We start from the raw sequence: 23,085 nt of genomic DNA, 5'->3' as shown, positions 1-23,085 counted from the left end.
TATATATATACATGCGGAAAATCCACAGAGAAATATGAAATGAGGTGAACGTTTCGGCTTTGTTAAAGCCTTTGTCAACACCAGACTGACTCAGTCAGTCTGGTGTTGACAAAGGCTTTAACAAAGCCGAAACGTTCACCTCATTTCATATTTCTCTGTGGATTTTCCGCATAAAATGATCAGTGTTTTGTGATCGTCAATTGCATATATATACATATATATATCGAGTATTAGAGACGGTTAATATACTCCCACTACGTACTCACCTATTTGTGTTCTGGTTATCATGTCTTCCCTTACTCTGTGCTTCGTTATTTAGCTTCGTAGCTCAGCTGGCTATCGGGACTTCGCCCAAGCGCGCACCTCAACGCTATCCACCATCAATTTCACCGATGTACTTCATTGGTGGCGCTAATCTGGATTGGTGTATGCAAATTATTTATCCACGCCCTTTAGACGCCAATTAGTTATTTATTGATAAAGCACTCTAATCGAGGCGGGAGACTTGGTTGTTATTGTTGGCCAGAGGTAAAAGGGGGGACCTTTGGCACCGATTGGCCATAGACAGCCTGGGCCATGTAGAAGGGTTGAATGAGCATTTGGACCATGTTTAGAGCAACTCTGGGCCATGGGTGGGCCACTTGTGGGCCATTCTGGGAACATGAGGTCGTGTGAACCGTGTGTACCATATATATATATATACTGGCCAAGCGTGACATATATGACTACTGGTTAGTAATATATTTGTAACATACATATATGCATATATGTATGATTTGCTAAAAAAAATTAACTCGGATATGACTAACAAAAATATTGATACAAAAAAGTAATCAATTTTTGTTAATTCAGCTTGAAAAATAGTGTTAAAAACACATTACTCCATGTGTGACGAAACTGATTTGGTAAACCCTGTGTAATTTATGGTTAATGATTGATGATAAAGATTAAGCCACCCAAGAGGTGGCACGGGCATGAATAACCCGTAATATGGTTCGTGGGGTGATGGTAGAGAGGAGGACGATGGTGGTAATTCTGGTGACGAGGAGGGGCGAGGCGATGGTATAGAAGAGGAAGGGATGATGGTGGTACGTACGGTGAAAGGGGTGATGGGCGTGGTTCATTCTAAAAGATATGTGGCTTTGAGTCCAGGCGAGGAAACGCCCCTTTGGACCGTGCTGTCCCCCCTTGTGCCGTCTGCACCTTGTCTGTGGTTTGTTGGCCAGTCGTTAGTCACGTTGAGTTTGTCGCTTGTTAGTGTCTTCTAGATGACGCGGTGCGTTCTTCAACCTGTTTTTTTTCCCGCCCCTTCCCGGAGCCGGTCGGCCGAGCGGACAGCACGCTGGACTTGTGATCCTGTGGTCCTGGGTTCGATCCCAGGCGCCGGCGAGAAACAATGGGCAGAGTTTCTTTCACCCTATGCCCCTGTTACCTAGCAGTAAAATAGGTACCTGGGTGTTAGCCAACTGTCACGGGCTGCTTCCTGGGGGTGGAGGCCTGGTCGAGGACCGGGCCGCGGGGACACTAAAAAGCCCCGAAATCATCTCAAGATAACCTCAAGATAGATTCCCATTGACAAAATGGGTTTTTATAGCTTCTAGCGCATGTTGCAAGCACAGCTTTGAGTTCATGTGTCTTTGTTTTGGAGTATTTGTTAAATGTTGATTTGCTGTTGGTAGTTTTTTCTATCCTCTCAATGAGTCGTTATATCCGGCTACTTTACGAAACTGGTTGGAATTATTTAGGATGTTGGCCAAGCCACACACTAGAAAATGAAGGGACGACGACGTTTCGGTCCGTCCTGGACCATTCTCAAGTCGATTGGCATTCTCACAATCGACTTGAGAATGGTCCAGGACGGACCGAAACATCGTCGTCGTCTCTTTACTTTCTAGTGTGTGGTCTGCTCAACATATTTCAGCCACGTTATTGTGACTCCTCGTCTGCATATTTAGGACGTTTCAGTCATGAACCTGTTAGCCTGAAATCATGTGTTATCGGTTTCCAAGCTGTGAAAACATGTTATGCGATTGTGCACAATATTCTGGGAATAACTATTTGAACTTTTGTTGACCAGACCACACACTAGAAAGTGAAGGGACGACGACGTTTCGGTCCGTCCTGGACCATTCTCAAGTCGATTGTTGACTTGACTATTTGAACTTTTGTATAACTAACCATGATACCTGTCAGTTATTTATATACAGATTCGTTATTAAAATTACCTGACGTAACTAGATGTGATTGGTCGGAGGATTGAGCGACAGCTAATCACCATTACCCATTATGTCGTCAAATAGGCTCTTAAAGCCCCCAGCGAAGCCTGAAGAGCTCACTTACAATTTCAAGCTCCGGGAGACTCTGATTAGAGCACCGTTGTGCAGCGCAAACAGCCACGATATCAATTTCAGGCGTAACGAGGACTCAAAAGATAAAGTTATAGTGACAACTACACTATGAATAGAATTGAAAAGGATTTATTGTGATTTCAGCTGCAATTGGCTTGCAACTAGGAGGCAAGATGGAACTTTGGTAACTTGTGAGTAGTCTGGGCTCAAAAATACCTACGTTTTCTATGCATTGGATGCGCAGAATAGGTTAGGTGGTTTGTTTGGGGGGTTCGTAGGCATCTGGTTGGGTTAGGAGGGTGGATTTTTGACGGAGTGACAAACCAAGAGAACGGGATGGAAGGATACCATACTGAATACAGTGGAACCTCGGTTTACGAATGCCCTGGATTACGAATGCTCCGGAATACGAATGCCCCGGAATACGAATGCTCCAAAATACAAATGCCCCAGATTACGAATGCCCCCTGAATACGAATGCTCCAGAATACAAATGCCCCAGATTACGAATGCCATGGATTACGAATGCCCCCTGAATACGAATGCCCCAGAATACAATTTTTTCGGTGTACGAAGTCAATTGCCTCATAAAATTTGACTCGGTGTACAAAGCTGCCTCGAATTACGAAGTGCTTTTTCAGTATCCGCTTGATTTACTCTTCTGTAGATCTATACAGGGCTACAGTACTTCATTGCCAAAATTAAATGTATGACCAGACAAGTGACTGACGAAAGAAAGATTGAAGATCAAGTCAGCGAACATATACACAGGTGCAATACTGCTGCAGTCGGCGAACACCAATCGTACCCCGGATGAAAAGGAGGTGGCCGAGGGTGAAAATCTTTTTTCACCCTTTTCACCCTCGGAATTTTTTTTTTTTTTTTTTTTTTTTTTTTTTTTTTTTTTTTTTTTTTTTTTTAGATATATACAAGAGTTGTTACATTCTTGAGATATATACAAGAGTTGTTACATTCTTTTACAGCCACTAGTACGCGTAGCGTTTCGGGCAAGTCCTTAATCCTATGGTCCCTGGAATACGATCCCCTGCCGCGAAGAATCGTTTTTTCATCCAAGTACACATTTTACTGTTGCGTTAAACAGAGGCTACAGTTAAGGAATTGCGCCCAGTAAATCCTCCCCGGCCAGGATACGAACCATGACATAGCGCTCGCGGAACGCCAGGCGAGTGTCTTACCACTACACCACGGAGACTGCTAATCTTGAATAGCTGTCGTCTTGGATACAAGTACCAATGGAGATATAAGATTGGAAGAGACAGTTTAGCAGAAATGTTGCAAGATGTGAGAAAGACACTTTTCTGGACCACTACTTTAGAGCCTGCATATCTTAGACATTATAGAAACAAGTGCATTAGAATATATACTTCTTTGCGCTAGGAAAATACTCTGAAAAAAATGCTGTCTTTAAAAATATTCTCCGCTCCCACACCTTCTAGATTTACACTCGCAAAATAGCTTAAGCTTGTGGATTGTAAGATGTTAATCTCCTAGTTTAACAGACAGTTCACTTGAGACTGTTAATACGTGAGTCCCAGATGCGTCTGGGCACAATTGAGAAGATTTAACAACGCAGCGGCTTTTTATCCCACTGAGAAGTGTGGAACAAACGGGTTGTTATGGTTTTATGTCTCAAGGGATGAGTGACGCTGTCCAATACTGTCACTATGGCGGTGTGTCCACTCACAGGATGAGTGGCGCTGCCCAATACTGTCGCTATGGCGGTGTGTCCACTCACAGGATGAGTGGCGCTGCCCAATACTGTCACTATGGCGGTGTGTCCACTCACAGGATGAGTGGCGCTGCCCAATACTGTCACTATGGCGGTGTGTCCACTCACAGGATGAGTGGCGCTGCCCAATACTGTCACTATGGCGGTGTGTCCACTCACAGGATGAGTGACGCTGCCCAATACTGTCACTATGGCGGTGTGTCCACTCACAGGATGAGTGACACTGCTCAGTAAAATTCTCCTATCGACAAACAAAAATAAACATCTATCTTCCCTGTAACACACTATCGTCCAAAACCTTCAACCTTCGGAACTGTCCAATACCAGTGACACCACAACTAACGTCCACGAACAAGACCTCGCTGACACCACAACTGTGCTTGATAGAGGTCTTATCAAGACTGATTGTTGGTCTTCCAGCAGCTGCTGCTGCTCATCCTCCCCCCAGTTTACCTGCCTCTCCAATGGCGTCGAAGTCGGATTGCGCAGTTTCAAACAGCCAGCTGCTCGCGGATCATGCGTACACATTGTCAAGGTTCACTGGGTGGGTGTTATAGCATGGTGACCCCTCCAGGGAATGGCTGAAAGCAGGGAGAGATATTTCTACCTTCACCACCAATCTCTACCTCTCAAACCTGGCGTGAGTTTGTGTGTGTTTGGTTAGGTGAGTCTCTTGAGTTGTCGGCCCGCTTCGTCGTGGTGCGTACAGTCCTAACCCGACACTTGTACAGGACCTGGGGAAGTTGTGTGGTAAAGAGCTTTTATGCCCGTCTACGAGAGATCATTCAACAGGACCATCACAGTAATATTACTGCTGCTGCGGGCATGTCTTTCTAGGGGCAGCGGGCATGTGTCTCTAGGGGCACCAGGCATGTGTCTCTAGGGGAACTGGGGCATGTATATCTAGGGGCACCGGGCACTTCTCTCTAGGGGGCACCGGGCACTTCTCTCTTGGGGCACAGGGCACGTGTCTCCAGGGGCACCGGGCATGTGTCTCCAGGGGCACAGGGCACGTGTCTCCAGGGGCACAGGGCACGTGTCTCCAGGGGCACCGGGCATGTGTCTCCAGGGGCACAGGGCACGTGTCTCCAGGGGCACAGGGCACGTCTCTCTAGGGGCACCGGGCACTTCTGTCTAGGGGGCACCGGGCATGTGTCTCTAGGGGCACCAAGAGATCAAATGAATGAACGAAGGTAAGAATGAACCAGATATTAACTGCAAGCCACCAGTCTCCCTCAGTATGAACGCAGACGTTTAACACACGTATTTGTGAGTCTGAGAAAGAGAGGTTTGACCAGCCAATCAGGAGATTCAGATTGGGGTTAGAATCCGAGAGATGGCGGATTGAATTCTACATTTAAGTAACCAATCCCACTTCGCAAGTTCTTCACAATCTACTCTGTCAGGTATTCATGATTCCTCCGCATTCAACAGGAGTCTGGAAAGGGTAGGTCTAGCGAATTATGTGCCCTCGTAGGGCTTGAGGAGGCTTAAGCAACACTTTCCACAGGAATCTAAATAAGGAGGCATTCTGATCACTGTAAACCTACGTGAGACAGTCCTAGGGTATGCAGCCCGGATCTCAATATCACTTGAAAGTGTCGGCGTTCAATTGAATTTCTAGCTCTATTCACCTGGGCTGTAGGAGTCTCGAACCGCGAACCCTGTGAGTCCTATGCTTTGTCGACTGGGCTGTGAGTAGCAAAGGTAACTGCAGAAGACCTATTGGCCCATACGATGCAGCTCCTATTTATAACCAGCGAATAAGAAGGGGATAGTAATAGGAAGGCGATGAGTCACAATAACGTGGCTGAAGTATGTTGACCAGACCACACACTAGAAGGTGAAGGGACGACGACGTTTCGGTCCATCCTGGACCATTCTCAAGTCGATTGAGAATGTCGATTGACAATTGACTTGAGAATGGTCCAGGACGGACCGAAACGTCGTCGTCCCTTCACCTTCTAGTGTGAGTGAACTGGTCAACATAGTAATAGGAAAAAAGGGGATAGTAATAGTACAGTTTCTAAATTAAGCAATTGACATATGTGGAGAGCTAGTAGGAGCGAGCCATATTCATCTTGAGGTTATCTTGAGATGATTTCGGGGCTTTAGTGTCCCCGCGGCCCGGTCCTCAACCAGGCCTCCACCCCCAGGAAGCAGCTCGTGACAGCTGACTAACACCCAGGTACCTATTTTACTGCTAGGTAACAGGGGCATAGGGTGAAAGAAACTCTGCCCATTGTTTCTCGCCGGCGCCTGGGATCGAACCCAGGACCACAGGATCACAAGTCCAGCGTGCTGTCTGCTCGGCCGACCGGCTCCCTTGGTTATATCTCTGGTCTAGTCTCGGTAAAAATATATATATTGAAAGGTGAATTTGTACTGAATAATGTCGAAGTTGTAAAGGCTAGTCCAGATGGGTTTAAAATAAAATAGAGAGATGAAATAAATGGGAAATGTTGTTCATTCTACGTCAGTTTTACTGCTCTAGAAACCGATATTATTGATTTGTGTTCAGGTGTATTATTATTTATATATGTATGTAATGCAGAGCATAGTCATATATATAATGTAAGAAAAGAGAGAGAGAGAGAGAGAGAGAGAGAGAGAGAGAGAGAGAGAGAGAGAGAGAGAGAGAGAGAGAGAGAGAGAGAGAGAGAGAGAGAGAGAGAGAGAGAGAGAGAGAGAGAGAGAGAGAGAGAGAGAGAGAGAGAGAGAGAAAGAGAGAGAGAAAGAGAGAGAGAGAGAGAGAGAGAGAGAGAGAGAGAGAGAGAGAGAGAGAGAGAGAGAGAGAGAGAGAGAGAGAGAGAGAGAGAGAGAGAGAGAGAGAGAGAGAGAGAGAGAGAGAGAGAGAGAGAGAGAGAGAGAGAGAAAGAGAGAGAGAGAGAGAGAGAGAGAGAGAGGGAGAGAAAGAGAGAGAGAGAGAGGGAGAGAAAAAGAGAGAGAGAGAGGGAGAGAAAAAGAGAGAGAGAGAGGGAGAGAGGAATAAAGCAAATTATAACAGAATAAAATAGGGGAGGATTTATTAAATCTTTGACCAAAAAGAGTAACAAAATAATGGTTCTTCGGTCTAGTTTTAAGGGTCCAAGTATCCAGTAATCACCCGTATGGCCGGCCGGTCTTTATACCAAGTCATCTTGCCGTGTGTGTGATGTTTGACCTGTGTGTTATAACCTTCTGGTCGCTCTATCTAGGACCGGCAGTTAAGCAAACACTTTGATTAATGGTATTATCACAGTATGACAACCGCCTCAACACTGTACATATACTGTGCGGACATGAACAGGGCTCCACTATTTTACAGGACTACACGCAATGGTGCCTATTGTTGAGTGTGGTGTGTGTGTGTGTGTGTGTGTGTGTGTGTGTGTGTGTGTGTGTGTGTGTGTGTGTGTGTGTGTGTGTGTGTGTGTGTGTGATGGAGGCTCACCCAACATGGTGTGTGTGTGTGTGTGTATGTGTGTGTGTGTGTGTGTGTGTGTGTGATGGAGGCTCACCCAACATGGTGTGTGTGTGTGTGTGTGTGTGTGTGTGTGTGTGTGTGTGTGTGTGTGTGTGTGTGTGTGTGTGTGTGTGTGTGTGTGTGTGTGATGGAGGCTCACCCAACATGGTGTGTGTGTGTGTGTGTGTATGTATGTGTGTGTGTGTGTGTGTGTGTGTGTGTGTGTGTGTGTGTGTGTGTGTGTGTGTGTGTGTGTGTGTGCTACCTTGGGGTTACCTTGAGATGGTTTCGGGGCTTAGCGTCCCCGTGGCCCGGTCGTCGACCAGGCCTCCTGGTTGCTGAAGGCTGTTGGACGCAGCTGTTCGCAGCCTGACGTATGAGTCACAGCCTGGTTGATCAGGTATCCTTTGGAGGTGTTTATCCAGTTCTCTCTTGAACACTGTGGGGGGTCGGCCAGTTATGTCTCTCATGTGTAGTGGAAGCGTGTTGAACAGTCTCGGCCTCTGATGTTGATAGTTCTCTCTTGAACACTGTGAGGGGGTCGGCCAGTTATGTCCCTTATGTGTAGTGGAAGTGTGTTGAACAGTCTCGGGCCTCTGATGTTGATAGTTCTCTCTTGAACACTGTGAGGGGTCGGCCAGTTATGTCCCTTATGTGTAGTGGAAGCGTGTTGAACAGTCTCGGGCTTCTGATGTTGATAGTTCTCTCTTGAACACTGTGAGGGGTCGGCCAGTTATGCCCCTTATGTGTAGTGGAAGCGTGTTGAACAGTCTCGGGCTTCTGAGGTTGATAGTTCTCTCTTAAACACTGTGAGGGGTCGGCCAGTTATGTCCCTTATGTGTAGTGGAAGCGTGTTGAACAGTCTCGGCCCTCTGATGTTGATAGTTCTCTCTTGAACACTGTGAGGAGTCGGCCAGTTATGTCCCTTATGTGTAGTGGAAGCGTGTTGAACAGTCTCGGGCCTCTGATGTTGATAGTTCTCTCTTGAACACTGTGAGGGGTCGGCCAGTTATGCCCCTTATGTGTAGTGGAAGCGTGTTGAACAGTCTTGGGCCTCTGATGTTGATAGTTCTCTCTTGAACACTGTGAGGGGTCGGCCAGTTATGTCCCTTATGTGTAGTGGAAGCGTGTTGAACAGTCTTGGGCCTCTGATGATAGTTCTCTCTTGAACACTGTGAGGAGTCGGCCAGTTATGTCCCTTATGTGTAGTGGAAGCGTGTTGAACAGTCTCGGGCCTCGGATGTTGATAAGAGTTCTCTCTCAGAGTACCTATTGCACCTCAGCTTTTCAACGGGGGTATTCTGCACATCCTGCCATGCCTTCTGGTCTCATGTGGTGTCATTTCTGGAGGCAGACCCAAAATGGTTTGTGTGCTGGCTAGTAAAATAGAACGAAAGACTGCATGAAACTACAAGAGGACTAGAACAAAATTATAATATTGTCCCTCGATCAAGAGGCAGCTAGAGTTGACCTCTAGCAAGTACAAAAGAATGAAGATGGGTATGGGGACTCCTGAAACCGGACACATAGAAGAGGAAATCCTATTAAAATCAAAGAAAAAGATTTAGGAGTTGATAGTAGGCCCAAACAACCACCAGAAGCTCACATGAAAAGAATTTCATTAGCTGCATACGGAAAGTTGGCTAACATAAAAGTAATATAAAAACTACCTTTAGGACTCTGAACAACAAAGAGACGTTCTGAATCTTGTATATCCTTTATGTCAGTCCATTTCTGGCGTAAGCCGCACCATCATTGAGTCTTTATCTCCTCAAACACAAAATAAAACTGGAGAAAGGTAAAAGGTATGCCACTAGACTAGTCCCAGAGCTGAGAGGTATGACCTACGTGGAAATGTTACAGGTGTTAGGATTCACGTCTCTGGAATAGAGACGAAACAGGAAGGGGAGGAATTTGATTAACATATACGAATTAATCAGAAGTAAGGGACAGGGTAGACAAGTCTTTAGCTGGACAAGGGTAGACGAGGATAAAGTCTTTAGCTGGACAAGGGTAGACGAGGATAAAGTCTTTAGCTGGACAAGGGTAGACGAGGATAAAGTCTTTAGCTGGACAAGGGTAGACGAGGATAAAGACTTTAGCTGGACAAGGGTAGACAAGGATAAAGTTGATACACAAACAAAGGGACACAGATGGAAGTTAATTGCCCAAATGACCCACTGAGACATTAAAAAAAAAATTTAATGTCAGAGTAGTGAACACGTGTAATGCATAAGACAGCGATGTGGTGGAGACAGACTCCATACACAGCTATAAATGTAGATATAGCAGAGTTCAATAGGTTTTGGATCCTATAAACTGTTCGATTAAGAGTTGAGAGTCGGGACCCAAGAGCCGTGGCTCACTCCCCGCAAATACAACTAGGTTAGTACACGTATATGAGCGCGCGCACACGCGTATTGTTAATAACGAAACATTATTTCTTTTTAGTGAAGGTGAGAATCTCTTTTTAATATCCCTAAGATAATGCCTTTCTCGTACCTTTAAGACCCTCGCTGGTAGGGTCGTCTGAGAGGACCACAGAGACCCTGAGGGCTCGCTGGTAGGGTCGTCTGAGAGGACCACAGAGACCCTGAGGGCTCGCTGGTAGGGTCGTCTGAGAGGACCACAGTGAGACCCTGAGGGCTCGCTGAGAAGGTCGTCTGAAGGGCCACAGTGAGACCCTGAGGGCTCGCTGGTAGGGTCGTCCGAGGGGCCACAGTGAGACCCTGAGATCTCGCTGGTAGGGTCGTCTAAGGGGACCACAGAGACCCTGAGGGCTCGCTGGTAGGGTCGTCTAAGGGGACCACAGAGACCCTGAGGGCTCGCTGAGAAGGTCGTCTGAAGGGCCACAGTGAGACCCTGAGGGCTCGCTGGTAGGGTCGTCCGAGGGGCCACAGTGAGCCCCTGAGGGCTCGCTGGAAAGGTCGTCTGAAGGGCCACAGTGAATCGCTAGAAGGGTCGTCTGAACGAGCTACAATATAACCCTATTACACACAGTGAACTTCAGTTGGGATATCGTGCAGTCTGTTGAATTGTCGTAACGCAGGAAGCCCCTAACTGCCCATTAGGCTTGTGTATATACCAGCTCGATATCACTCCCAATGGGATCTTTGATGTTAATATGATAACAGATGAGAGTCCCTTTGTTCATGTTCAAGTTTTGTTCATTGTTTACACTTTTACTCATCTTTATGCGACTCTTGTTATATTTTATACATTCCTGAGGGTTGTGAATGATGTATAAATGACATACACGTGCATACAATAGTCACTATTCATTGTATATATTGTAGAAACTGAAGCTACTTCATATGTGCCAGTGATTTATTTTTTAATCACATCCAAATACAGAAATCTTCGATTGTGAATGTCACAACATAAACATAAGTGATCGGGTGCCTGGTAATGGTAATGGTGGTGGTGGTGACAGTGGTGATGATGGTGGTGGTGATGGTGGTGGTGGCTTGTAGGTTAGTAATGGCTGAGGCATTATTATAGACAACGTCAGCCCAACACTTATGACTTTGCAGCTGTGTCAGCCCAAACTCTTTGGGCTTCACAATCATGACAGCCCATCATTCGGGGGCTTCACAATCACGTCAGCTCATCATTCTGGGCTTCACAATCACGTCAGCCCATCATTTGGGGCTTCACAATCACGTCAGCCCATCATTCTGGGCTTCACAATCACGCCAGCCAATCATTCTGGGCTTCACAATCACGTCAGCCTATCATTCTGGACTTCACAATCACGTCAGCCCATCATTCTGGACTTCACAATCACGTCAGCCCATCATTCTGGGCTTCACAATCACGTCAGCCCATCATTCTGGGCTTCACAATCACGTCAGCCCATCATTCTGGACTTCACAATCACGTCAGCCCATCATTCGGGGCTTCACAATCACGTCAGCCCATCATTCTGGGCTTCACAATCACGTCAGCCCATCATTCTGGACTTCACAATCACGTCAGCCCATCATTCTGGGCTTCACAATCACGTCAGCCCATCATTCTGGGCTTCACAATCACGTCAGCCCATCATTCTGGGCTTCACAATCACGTCAGCCCATCATTCTGGACTTCACAATCATGTCAGCCCATCATTCTGGGCTTCACAATCACGTCAGCTCATCACTCGGGGCTTCACAACACGCCAATAACACCCGAGCTATCTTTAGTCTCTGGGAAGTAGAGAACCCCCATTCTTCGCCAGTATAGCTTTGCTTTCTGAATAAACGTCGGAATGCAGTCCTGTGTGTCTCTCAAGGTTGTCCACATTTTCTATATCAGAGGTGAGGCTATTTTTAAAGCCACTGTGGAGGCTAAATGTGTTTTTAAAGATATTGCAGGGGCATCATTGCAGGGGTTAGGACGGGCTGGGACATCATTACAGAGGTTAGGACGGGCTGGGACATCATTACAGAGGTTAGGACGGGCTGGGACATCATTACAGAGGTTAGGACGGGCTGGGACATCATTACAGAGGTTAGGACGGGCTGGGACATCATTGCAACACATCACAGGAGCACTGGGTACTTACCTTAGCGAGGACAGGGATGCCCAAGAGCAGCACAGCTACCCACACTATCCTCACACACTTCTCCATCATGTCGCACCTCGCTACACCTTTCACCATCTTTTAAGTTCCTTCGCTAGTCTCTCATTATTTTCAACACAAATCAGATTTAAATCACCGATTAAATAGTCATTCAGAGGTTCCGGTCGTTACAAACGATCTAAATTCTTGGAGGATTATAGATGTATTTTGAGAGCTTTGGTGAATGGTGAGATTAGGAGGGATTATAGAGATGGGTAAAGTAGATGGGGGTTTGTCAGCATGGCCGCAGACACACAAAACACACAAGGGAGCCCGGTCCAGGAGCTAAATCCCCCACCGTGTCGCGATTTAGTCTTTCCCGTCTCGCTAAATTGGTCTCAGGGCGAAGAGTAGGTCGTTATAGCGAGTTTTCTTGAGACTTGTGTAGGGTTGTTGTGGATCTCTGCACCTTGTCTCACAGGAACCTCCAAGTCTCAAGTGTTGTTATCTGTAAGGAGACAAGACATTATGAAGATGATTCGTGTGAAGGCACAATTATATGACTCAAAAAGTATTATTAACAGTAAATTAGTTGTTATCTCATAATAAAGGTTAAATGCATTGTGGTTCGTATAGTGAGACGTTCATTTGTTTGTTATTATTCTTTAATCAAATTTATAATTCCTGATAAGGAAAGCGGGTTATAATTTATAATTCCTGATAAGGAAAGCGGGTTATATTTTATAATTCCTGATAAGGAGAGGGGTCCAACGTCTTAAAACCAGGAAGGGACATCAACATCTCAACTCATATCAAAAGGGTGTCGAAGATCAGACACATCCGACCAGGCTTTGAGAGTCACTCCTTAGAAGACGGAGAGGAAAATCAAGGGAAATCACCAAGCCATTACGACTATATAGCACTGGGAAGGGGTAAGTATAAGGCTTTGGGATGGGACGGGGGAGGAATAGAATGGTGTCCAACCACTTGGATGGTCTGGGATTGAAGGCCGACCTGCCAGCCCGTCCTCATAAACAAAGTCCAAAGTCCATTCCATGCAGTCGCCAAACGGTTTACACGCGAATCACAATTGATGACGTCCGAACACTTCCGGAACAGTGTTCGAACAAAAACTGACGACTTTTGGTCGAACCACACGACTGTAAATGCTTCACCCACGTACTACAAATACAAATAATCGCCAACAGAACCTGAACACTTAACCTAACCTATGCCTAAATAGGCCTAGTATGTTAATATGCAATAATATTAATTTATTGAGAAATATGTTGACCAGACCACACACTAGATGGTGAAGGGACGACGACGTTTCGGTCCGTCCTGGACCATTCTCAAATCGATGAAGTGAATGGTCCAGGACGGACCGAAACGTCGTCGTCCCTTCACTTTCTAGTGTGTGGTCTGGTCAACATATTTCATCCACGTTATTGTGACTCCTCGTCTGCATTTATTGAGAAAATTCCTGTTCTGAATGAACAGAACGATAAAATTTATGAATGCGTCTGTGGGGCTCGACCGCTGGATGGAATGGACTTGATCTGAGGCCATGTTGGACCTACATGAAGAGAGACCATCGCTCTACCAGCCCAAGCGATTGGGCAAGCCATAGAGGAGTGCACTGGGGCCGCCTTCACTCTAATATTAGAGTACACAGCTTCCACCAAGTATTATGCCCTTGAAACATTTACTTTGAAAACCTGATTTAATTTCAGCAATGTGAGGAAAATGATTTTCCCCAAAAGTTGTGTGTGTGCGCGCATGTGTGTGCTCACCTAGTTGTACTCACCTAGTTGTGCTTGCGGGGGTTGAGCTCTGGCTCTTTGGTCCCGCCTCTCAACCGTCAATCAACTGGTGTACAGATTCCTGAGCCTATTGGGCTCTATCATATCTACACTTGAAACTGTGTATGGAGTCAGTCTCCACCACATCACTTCCTAATGCATTCCATTTGTCAACCACTCTGACACTAAAAAAGTTCTTTCTAATATCTCTGTGGCTCATTTGGGCACTCAGTTTCCACCTGTGTCCCCTAGTGCGTGTGCCCCTTGTGTTAAATAGCCTGTCTTTATCAACCCTGTCGATTCCCTTGAGCGTGTCATGTGTGTGCGCATGTATGTGTGTATATGTGTGTGTGTGTGTGTATATGTATGTGTGTGTATGTGTGTATATATGTATGTGTGTGTGTGTGGGGGATGACTGTACCCTTCGTCAGCTTCTCTTTTACACCATATATCATCTTACAAACAGCAGCTTAAATCATACTCAGCCATGCGCAGCTCATCATACTCAACATGACCATCATCACTACCACATAAACCACGGCTCATAATTAGCCATGAATCAAGCTGGGGTAATTTTTATTCATTATTATTTGTCATCACTGACATGATGAAGCGTCTTCGTCTTGTTCAAGCGTCTTCCCTAGAGGAGTCTTGGACGCTTTTTTTTTGACAATTTCCCTGTGAGGCTCTGGGTGTCCCTGAGGGGCTCTGGGTGTCCCTGAGGGGCTCTGGGAGTCCCTGTGAGGCTCTGGGTGTCCCTGAGGGGCTCTGGGAGTCCCTGTGAGGCTCTGGGAGTCCCTGTGAGGCTCTGGGTGTCCCTGAGGGGCTCTGGGTGTCCCTGAGGGGCTCTGGGAGTCCCTGTGAGGCTCTGGGTGTCCCTGAAGGGCTCTGGGAGTCCCTGTGAGGCTCTGGGTGTCCCTGAGGGGCTCTGGGTGTCCCTGAGGGGCTCTGGGTGTCCCTGAGGGGCTCTGGGTGTCCCTGTGAGGCTCTGGGTGTCCCTGAGGAGCTCTGGGTGTCCCTGAGGGGCTCTGGGTGTCCCTGAGGGGCTCTGGGAGTCCCTGTGAGGCTCTGGGAGTCCCTATGAGGCTCTGGGTGTCCCTGAGGGGCTCTGGGTGTCCCTGAGGGGCTCTGGGAGTCCCTGTGAGGCTCTGGGGGTCCCTGAGGGGCTCTGGGTGTCCCTGTGAGGCTCTGGGTGTCCCTGAGGGGCTCTGGGGGTCCCTGAGGGGCTCTGGGTGTCCCTGTGAGGCTCTGGGTGTCCCTGAGGGGCTCTGGGAGTCCCTGTGAGGCTCTGGGTGTCCCTGAGGGGCTCTGGGGGTCCCTGAGGGGCTCTGGGTGTCCCTGTGAGGCTCTGGGTGTCCCTGAGGGGCTCTGGGAGTCCCTGTGAGGCTCTGGGAGTCCCTGTGAGGCTCTGGGAGTCCCTGTGAGGCTCTGGGTGTCCCTGAGGGGCTCTGGGAGTCCCTGTGAGGCTCTGGGAGTCCCTGTGAGGCTCTGGGAGTCCCTGTGAGGCTCTGGGGGTCCCTGAGGGGCTCTGGGTGTCCCTGAGGGGCTCTGGGAGTCCCTGTGAGGCTCTGGGTGTCCCTGAGGGGCTCTGGGAGTCCCTGTGAGGCTCTGGGAGTCCCTGTGAGTCTATGGGAGTCCCTGGGAGTCCCTGTGTGTTGCTGCTACTGTGTTGCTGCTACTGTGTTGCTGCTACTGTGTTGCTGCTACTGTGTGTTGCTGCTACGTGTTGCTGCTACTGTGTTGCTGCAGCTGTCTAACTCCCAGATACTTATTTACTGCTACGTGAACAGGGACATCAGGGTGAAAGAAACTCTGCCCATTTGTTTCCCCCTCCACCGGGGGTCGAACCCGGAACCACAGGACTACGAATCCCGAGCGCTGTCCACTCAGCTATCAGGGCCCCCCTAAAGGTCAGAACCTTTCAACAATGAAGAGATATCATTGGTCTTGCAGTTATATGAGTAAGTCCAAGGTTCTCAAACTTCCCATTTAACTCCAATTAATTAACCCCAATTAATTCCTGGCCCAATTAACTTCATGATCAAGTATATTATGGTGATTACAACTCAAGACGCTCGTTAAACGGCAAGTTTACGCTGGCTTTATCATTCTCAAGCTCATCCCTCCATCAGCAATTAAAGACTGCTTATGGCCCAGTCGACAGAAATTCGGTCTTACATACGTGGGGTCTACGGTTCGAAACCCGTCCAGCCCAGGGGAATGGAAAGGACCAGCATTCATTCATTCGTAAAGTCAAAGCAGCTGATTGTATAAAAGCTTTGCAAAACAGCTTCTGCTTCAACCAGCACTAATTATAACCCAAAAAAGTAAGTTTACAACTAATAAAAGTTAATGTATTCATTTAATAGATAAGAGAGAGAGAGAGGGAGAGAGAGAGAGAGAGAGAGGAGAGATGTAGGGGAGAGATACAGTTGGAGAGAGAGAGAGAGAGAGAGAGAGAGAGAGAGAGAGAGAGAGAGAGAGAGAGAGAGAGAGAGAGAGAGAGAGAGAGAGAGAGAGAGAGAGAGAGAGAGAGAGAGAGAGAGAGAGAGAGAGAGAGAGAAAGAGAGAGAGAGAGAGAGAGAACAAGAAGCTGAAGGAATAAAGATAAGCAAGACGAACTAACAGACAAGTGTTAGTGTAAAAAGTTGACTGCCAGAAAGTTGAGTGAAGGGTTTGAGTGTCAACACACAAAGGATATTCTCTCCTCTTATGACACACCAACAATGAAAAAGCTGCCATGTTCAGCTTGGAATGTTGCTGGTGACCCCAGTGCTAGGAACAGGGGTTCTCGTGACCCCCAGTGCTTTGGACAGGGGTTCTCGTGACCCCCAGTGCTTGGGACAGGGGTTCTCGTGACCCCAGTGCTTTGGACAGGGGTTCTCGTGACCCCAGTGCTAGGAACAGGGGTTCTCGTGACCCCCAGTGCTTTGGACATGGGTTCTCGTGACCCCCAGTGCTTTGGACAGGGGTTTTCGTGACCCCAGTGCTTTGGACAGGGGTTCTCGTGACCCCCAGTGCTTTGGACAGGGGTTCTCGTGACCCCCAGTGCTTGGTGGTTGGGTTCGTAATGACCCCAGTGCTTGGGTTGGGGGTAGTGATGACCCTTCAGTGTTGGGTTGGGGGTAGTGATGACCCCAGTAATGGGTAGCAAGTGGGACCGGGGTAGCCACGTTTGAACTGACTTATGATAACATTAAAACCTTGTTGGTAAACGCACGAGTCTCAATGGTACACGTGACAGGCTGTCCAACATTATGTTTGTAAACCCTGGTAAACCACCGCGGTTTACAGCTAATTAATCAGCCCAACATTAGGTTGAAGAAGGGAGAAATAATCCCAAATGAACCCATGTTGATAATTCTTCGTTTTGAAGGAACTCCCGAGTTATTCTTGGTTTTTTAAGCGTGCTGACAATTCTTGGGTTTTCCTGGATGCTCAAGAATTGTCATAGGAGAAGAATAGAAATTCTTTGGCACATTATGAGAGACTTGTGTCCAAACTCTGATTATAGACAAATGACTTTGTGCTTTCAAGCGTAGAAGTCGAACGTACGTAAATTCTTGGAGCTAAAGTAATTTACTTTAAAGTAAAGTAAAGTAAAGAGTTAAAGTAATTCACTAATTTCAACGCACCACTCAGGCATAAATCAATGGGCCATGGTTTGCCAGCTGTTAAAGAAAAGTACTTAACCTGTACATCTTTTCTAACTCTTTGGCGGCTTTGTTTACAATTAGTAAACAGTTAATGAGCTCCGGAGCACCAGGAGGCTGTTTATAACAATAGCAACAGTTGATTGGCAAGTTTTCATGCTTGTAAACTGTTTAATAAATGTAGCCAAAGCCGTCAAAGGTTGAGGAAAGATGTTCACGTTCGTAAGTACTTGCGTAAATGCTTAGTGAATCTGGCCCCCTGGTTGGTAAGTGCTTGCGTAAGTAACTGCTTAGTGAATCTGGCCCCTGGTGGGTAAGTGCTTGCGTAAGTAACTGCTTAGTGAATCTGGCCCCCTGGTGGGTAAGTGCTTGCGTAAGTAACTGCTTAGTGAATCTGGCCCCTGGTTGGTAAGTGCTTGCGTAAGTAACTGCTTAGTGAATCTGGCCCCTGGTGGGTAAGTGCTTGCGTAAGTAACTGCTTAGTGAATCTGGCCCCCTGGTTGGTAAGTGCTTGCGTAAGTAACTGGTTAGTGACTCCTGGACCTCTGCTCAGGTGCCAGTGTTAAGTAAGCAAATTTAGAGAAGCGCAGTAAGCAAATAAGTGTTGCCAACACGCTAACTGTGTGTATATATTGACCTAGTGTTGCCAGTCTTATAAAAGTTAATATTCCTTTTGTTTTCGGTATATCTGAGAAGTTCAATATTTTAAGTATGTCCCAAATTAGGTTATGTCTCAAGAGACGATCTCACAGGCTGGAATAACTCCTGGAATAACAGGCTGGAATAACAGGCTGGAATAACTCCTGGAATAACAGGCTGGAATAACAGGCTGGAATAACAGGCTGGAATAACTCCTGGAATAACAGGCTGGAATAACAGGCTGGAATAACTCCTGGAATAACAGGCTGGAATAACAGGCTGGAATAACTCCTGGAATAACAGGCTGGAATAACAGGCTGGAATAACTCCTGGAATAACAGGCTGGAATAACAGGCTGGAATAACTCCTGGAATAACAGGCTGGAATAACAGGCTGGAATAACTCCTGGAATAACAGGCTGGAATAACAGGCTGGAATAAATGTGCTATAACTCTGTACAACTAAATTGTGATTAATCAGAATTATAAATTTATTTTTCACTTCGTTACAATTCGGACTGAACTGAACAGGTGAACAATAAGGTAAATTTAGGTTATATTTCTTGTCATGCATTTTATAATTTTATTTCTTCAACCTTTTAAACATGCAGGTAACAAAAGTCTATCACATTTTAGGGTAGAGATTAGGTAAGGTATGTTGACCAGACCACACACTAGAAATTGAAGGGACGACGACGTTTCGGTCCGTCCTGGACCATTCTCAAGTCGATTGTCGACCATTCTCACAATCGACTTGAGAATGGTCCAGGACGGACCGAAACGTCGTCGTCCCTTCAATTTCTAGTGTGTGGTCTGGTCAACAGTTTTTGTGGTTTGTGGTTTTTTGTGAAAAAAACCACACATATGTGTGTGATTTTTTCCACACACATATACACACACACAGGAAGCAGCTCCGTAATAGCTGTCTAACTCCCAGGTACCTATTTACTGCTAGGTAGCAGGGGCATTTAGGGTGAAGGAAAGTTTGTCCATTTGTTTCTGCCTGGTCCGGGAATCGAACCCGGGGCACACAATTACGAGTCCTGCGCGCTGTCCACTCAGCTACCAATCCCCATACTAATCACAATTAGTGATTAGGTAAGGTTGTTAACGGTCGGGAGCCGGTCGGCCGAGCGGACACCACGCTGGGCTTGTGATCCTGTGGTCCCGGGTTCGATCCCTGGCGCCGGTGAGAAACAATGGGCAGAGTTTCTTTCACCCTATGCCCCTGTTACCTAGCTGTAAAATAGGTACCTGGGTGTTAGTCAGCTATCACGGGCTGCTTCCTGGGGGTGGAGGGCTGGTCGAGGACCGGGCCGCGGGGACATATAAAAGCCCGGAAATCATCTCAAGATAACCTCAAGATAACGGAAGCGTCGAAAAGAGGTTAAGGAACTGGGCCACTATGTGACGTCGTTAAGTGAGCCACGACCACCCGAGGAAACTGCAAATATCACATTACATTCTTGACAAGATAAAACGTAGTTTTTTTTTCCTCGTTTCCTAGAAATTTTCCTGTTTTCTCAGATGCGACAATTTGTGAGGCATTATACAGAGCGATTTAATGAAGGTGAATTATGTAGTTATCTTGAGGTTATCTTGAGGTTATCTTGAGATGATTTCGGGGCTTTTTAGTGTCCACGCGGCCCGGTCCTCGACCAGGCCTCCACCCCCAGGAAGCAGCCCATGATAGCTGACTAACACCCAGGTACCTATTTTACAGCTAGGTAACAGGGGCATAGGGTGAAAGAAACTCTGCCCATTGTTTCTCGCCGGCGCCTGGGATCGAACCCAGGACCACAGGATCACAAGTCCAGCGTCCTGTCCGCTCGGCCGACCGGCTCCTTATATAAACAGAAATCATTTAGCGTGTTATTACTCCTTAGTGGTAGTTCTGACTTGTCCAATTTTCCTTGTTTTATTTGCATGATAGCCGGAGTTTTTGTTGCTTTCTTTAATCACATGTTTATGCATTTATTTTTATCCTGTTTTATTTTGGTCTTCAACTGGACTCTGATTAATTTCGGTCTTTAACTGGACTCTGATTAATTTCGGTCTTTAATTGGACTCTGATTAATTTCGGTCTTTAACTGGACTCTGATTAATTTCGGTCTTTAACTGGACTCTGATTAATTTCGGTCTTCAACTGGTCTCTGATGAAAATCGGTCTATAAATTGTATATACGTAAAGGTACCATCTCTGGTGCACTTGTAGGGACCCATAGCCTCTCTAATACACATTGAATTAAACACAATAGTATTATTATAATTGCTAATTTTTTGTATGGATATTTTCCATTCTACATCAATACCTTCTGCCATCTTGTGTGAAGGAACACTAAATCATTTAGTCTTTCCATTCTATTTCGACGTCTTATCGACATCGAGACATCTTCAGGACTGACACATGACACAGATTACACAGATATACTGCGGTTATATACTGTTGTTGTTGTTGTTGTTATAGATTCAGCTACTGGGAACAAAAAGTTCCAAGTAGCACGGGCTATGGTGAGCCCGTAGTGAACTTCCCTGCCACAGGCGTGGGGCTGTAACTTTGTGTGGGTTGAAATTCTAAATTTCAAGTATGTCTGATGTTTGCCCTACATTGAACCTATTAGAGTCTTTACAAGGTATTTTCTAAATGACACAATTATCACCACGACGACTGTTTCTAACTAACAGTTTTCCAACATTATTTTCGTAATTAAACAATACATATATCAACAAATTTCAAGGCCTTGATAATATTTACGAACTCAGAAAAATATGGTAAACATAATACATTTTTGAGGCGAATTTTCACACTGTATATATTGTATTATAATATAAACCTCCAAAAATCTCCATAGAATTTTTGGATGAAGAGTTTTTGAACATTGATTCTATTTGTCTACAGCTTTGTTATCCACTGATTTATTTTTTTTAAGTTTGCCGTAGCAAAGCACGTCGTACATATTATAATAATATATGCATTGAAAACAATCTACCTACCTATATTGTATGTATGTACCTTACCTAAATAAAATTGTATTGTATTGTATTGTATTGTATAATCGCCCCCAAAAATGTGTTATGTTTATCATATTTTTCTTTTCGAAAATATAGTCAAGGCTTTGAAACTTTTTGATATATGCATTGTTTAATTACGAAAATAATGTTGGAAAAGTATTAATTAGAAACAGTCCTCATGGTGGTAATTGTGTCATTTACAAAATATCTTGTAAAGGCTGTAATATGTTCTATGTAGGACAAACATTCAGAGATTTTAAATTTAGAATTTCACAACATAAATACACTGTAAGACATGGCCAATTGTCTAATGCTTTGTTTGTTGATTTGTCAGAAAGTTCTCACCAAAATTGATTGGGAGATCAATTTTCAACCATTTTCAATAGGAACATTATTGAATCTGCTTTAATACAGATTACAAAATCATGTAACTTAAACATTAGCAGTGACTTGTATAATTTAGATCCATTTTTGATTGATCAGTTAAATACCGATTTGAATAGGATCATTGTTTCAGATTTATCTCACCAATACCTTATTAATATCCTATAATCTTATTAAAGACATTGTACCTCACCTCACCTCTTTCCTACCTATATATATCCACACCACTGAACTCCAAATTTCTCCTTCTGAAGATGTATTATTAAATACGAAAGTACTTAAGAAAATTCCTGATTTAATCCTTTGCGGTTTGACACTGTCATATATACGTATATATGACAGTGTCAGACCACGGAGGAAAATTGAAACAGGAATTTCCTTAAGTACTTTCGTATATTAATACATCTTCAGAAGTAGTTACTCTCCTTCTGAAGATGTATTAATATACGAAAGTACTTAAGGAAATTCCTGTTTCAATTATCCTCCGTGGTCTGACACTGTCACAATTTTTAACCACGTGTTTATTTTCGGGATATACACACATACGTATATATAAATATACATATATATGTATATAAACAACATTGATACATATAGAAACATGTAGGATGATGGGTGGTGTGGGTGAGTGGGTGGGGGAGTGGCCCAAGAACCAGGTCAGGGACACATGCCTCGTGTGTCCTCTGATGCTATTTAACTGTTTATCTTTCTCAGTTATTTCTTGAGACACTGTGGTGTGCTGGGCATGTGAGCGTGTCTCACCGGGTCCTGGGGCATGTGAGCGTGTCTCACAGGGTCCTGGGGCATGTGAGCGTGTCTCACCGGGTCCTGGGGCATGTGATCGTGTCTCACAGGGTTTCCGGGGCATGTGAGTGGCCCACACCGAGTCCCGGGGCATGTGAGTGGGTCTCACCGGGTCCTGGGGCATGTGAGTGGGTCTCACCGGGTCCCCGGGGCATGTGAGTGGCCCACACCGGGTCCCGGGGCATGTGAGTGGCCCACACCGGGTCCCCGGGGCATGTGAGCAGCTCACACCGGGTCCCCGGGGCATGTGAGCAGCTCACACCGGGTCCCCGGGGCATGTGAGCAGCTCACACCGGGTCCCCGGGGCATGTGAGCAGCTCACACCGGATCCCGGGGCATGTGAGCAGCTCACACCGGGTCCCCGGGGCATGTGAGCAGCTCACACCGGGTCCCCGGGGCATGTGAGCAGCTCACACCGGATCCCGGGGCATGTGAGCAGCTCACACCGGATCCCGGGGCATGTGAGCAATGTTGGTGCTTAAAGTGGGAGAGGGAGGAAGTGTAAGGGGGAGGAGAAGAGTCCTGGTAGCACGTGGTAGATGTCACGTGGTTGATGGCACGTGGTTGATGGCACGTGGTTGATGGCACGTGGTTGATGGCACGTGGTTGATGGCACGTGGTTGATGGCACGTGGTTGATGGCACGTGGTTGATGGCACGTGGTTGATGTCACGTGGTTGATGGCACGTGGTTGATGGCACGTGGTT

The 23,085-nt window shown here is 46.1% G+C and overlaps 1 protein-coding gene across 4 annotated transcripts in view; it reads right to left on the bottom strand.

Moving 5' to 3' along the window:
* Positions 1-23,085, bottom strand: part of LOC123764498 (uncharacterized) — a 157,834-nt gene that overhangs the window by 116,186 nt on the left and 18,563 nt on the right. For all 4 annotated transcript variants that reach the window (XM_045752383.2, XM_045752384.2, XM_045752386.2 and 1 more), the window contains exon 2: positions 12,090-12,594. In XM_045752383.2, the coding sequence (XP_045608339.2) occupies positions 12,090-12,185 (96 nt within the window). In that variant the 5' untranslated portion in view covers positions 12,186-12,594. The remainder of the gene's footprint in view (positions 1-12,089; positions 12,595-23,085) is intronic.

The sequence above is a fragment of the Procambarus clarkii genome, chromosome 79, assembly GCF_040958095.1.
Source record: "Procambarus clarkii isolate CNS0578487 chromosome 79, FALCON_Pclarkii_2.0, whole genome shotgun sequence".
In the NCBI taxonomy this organism is placed as follows: Eukaryota; Metazoa; Arthropoda; class Malacostraca; order Decapoda; family Cambaridae; genus Procambarus; species Procambarus clarkii.
This window is presented reverse-complemented; position numbering and strand designations above follow the sequence as displayed.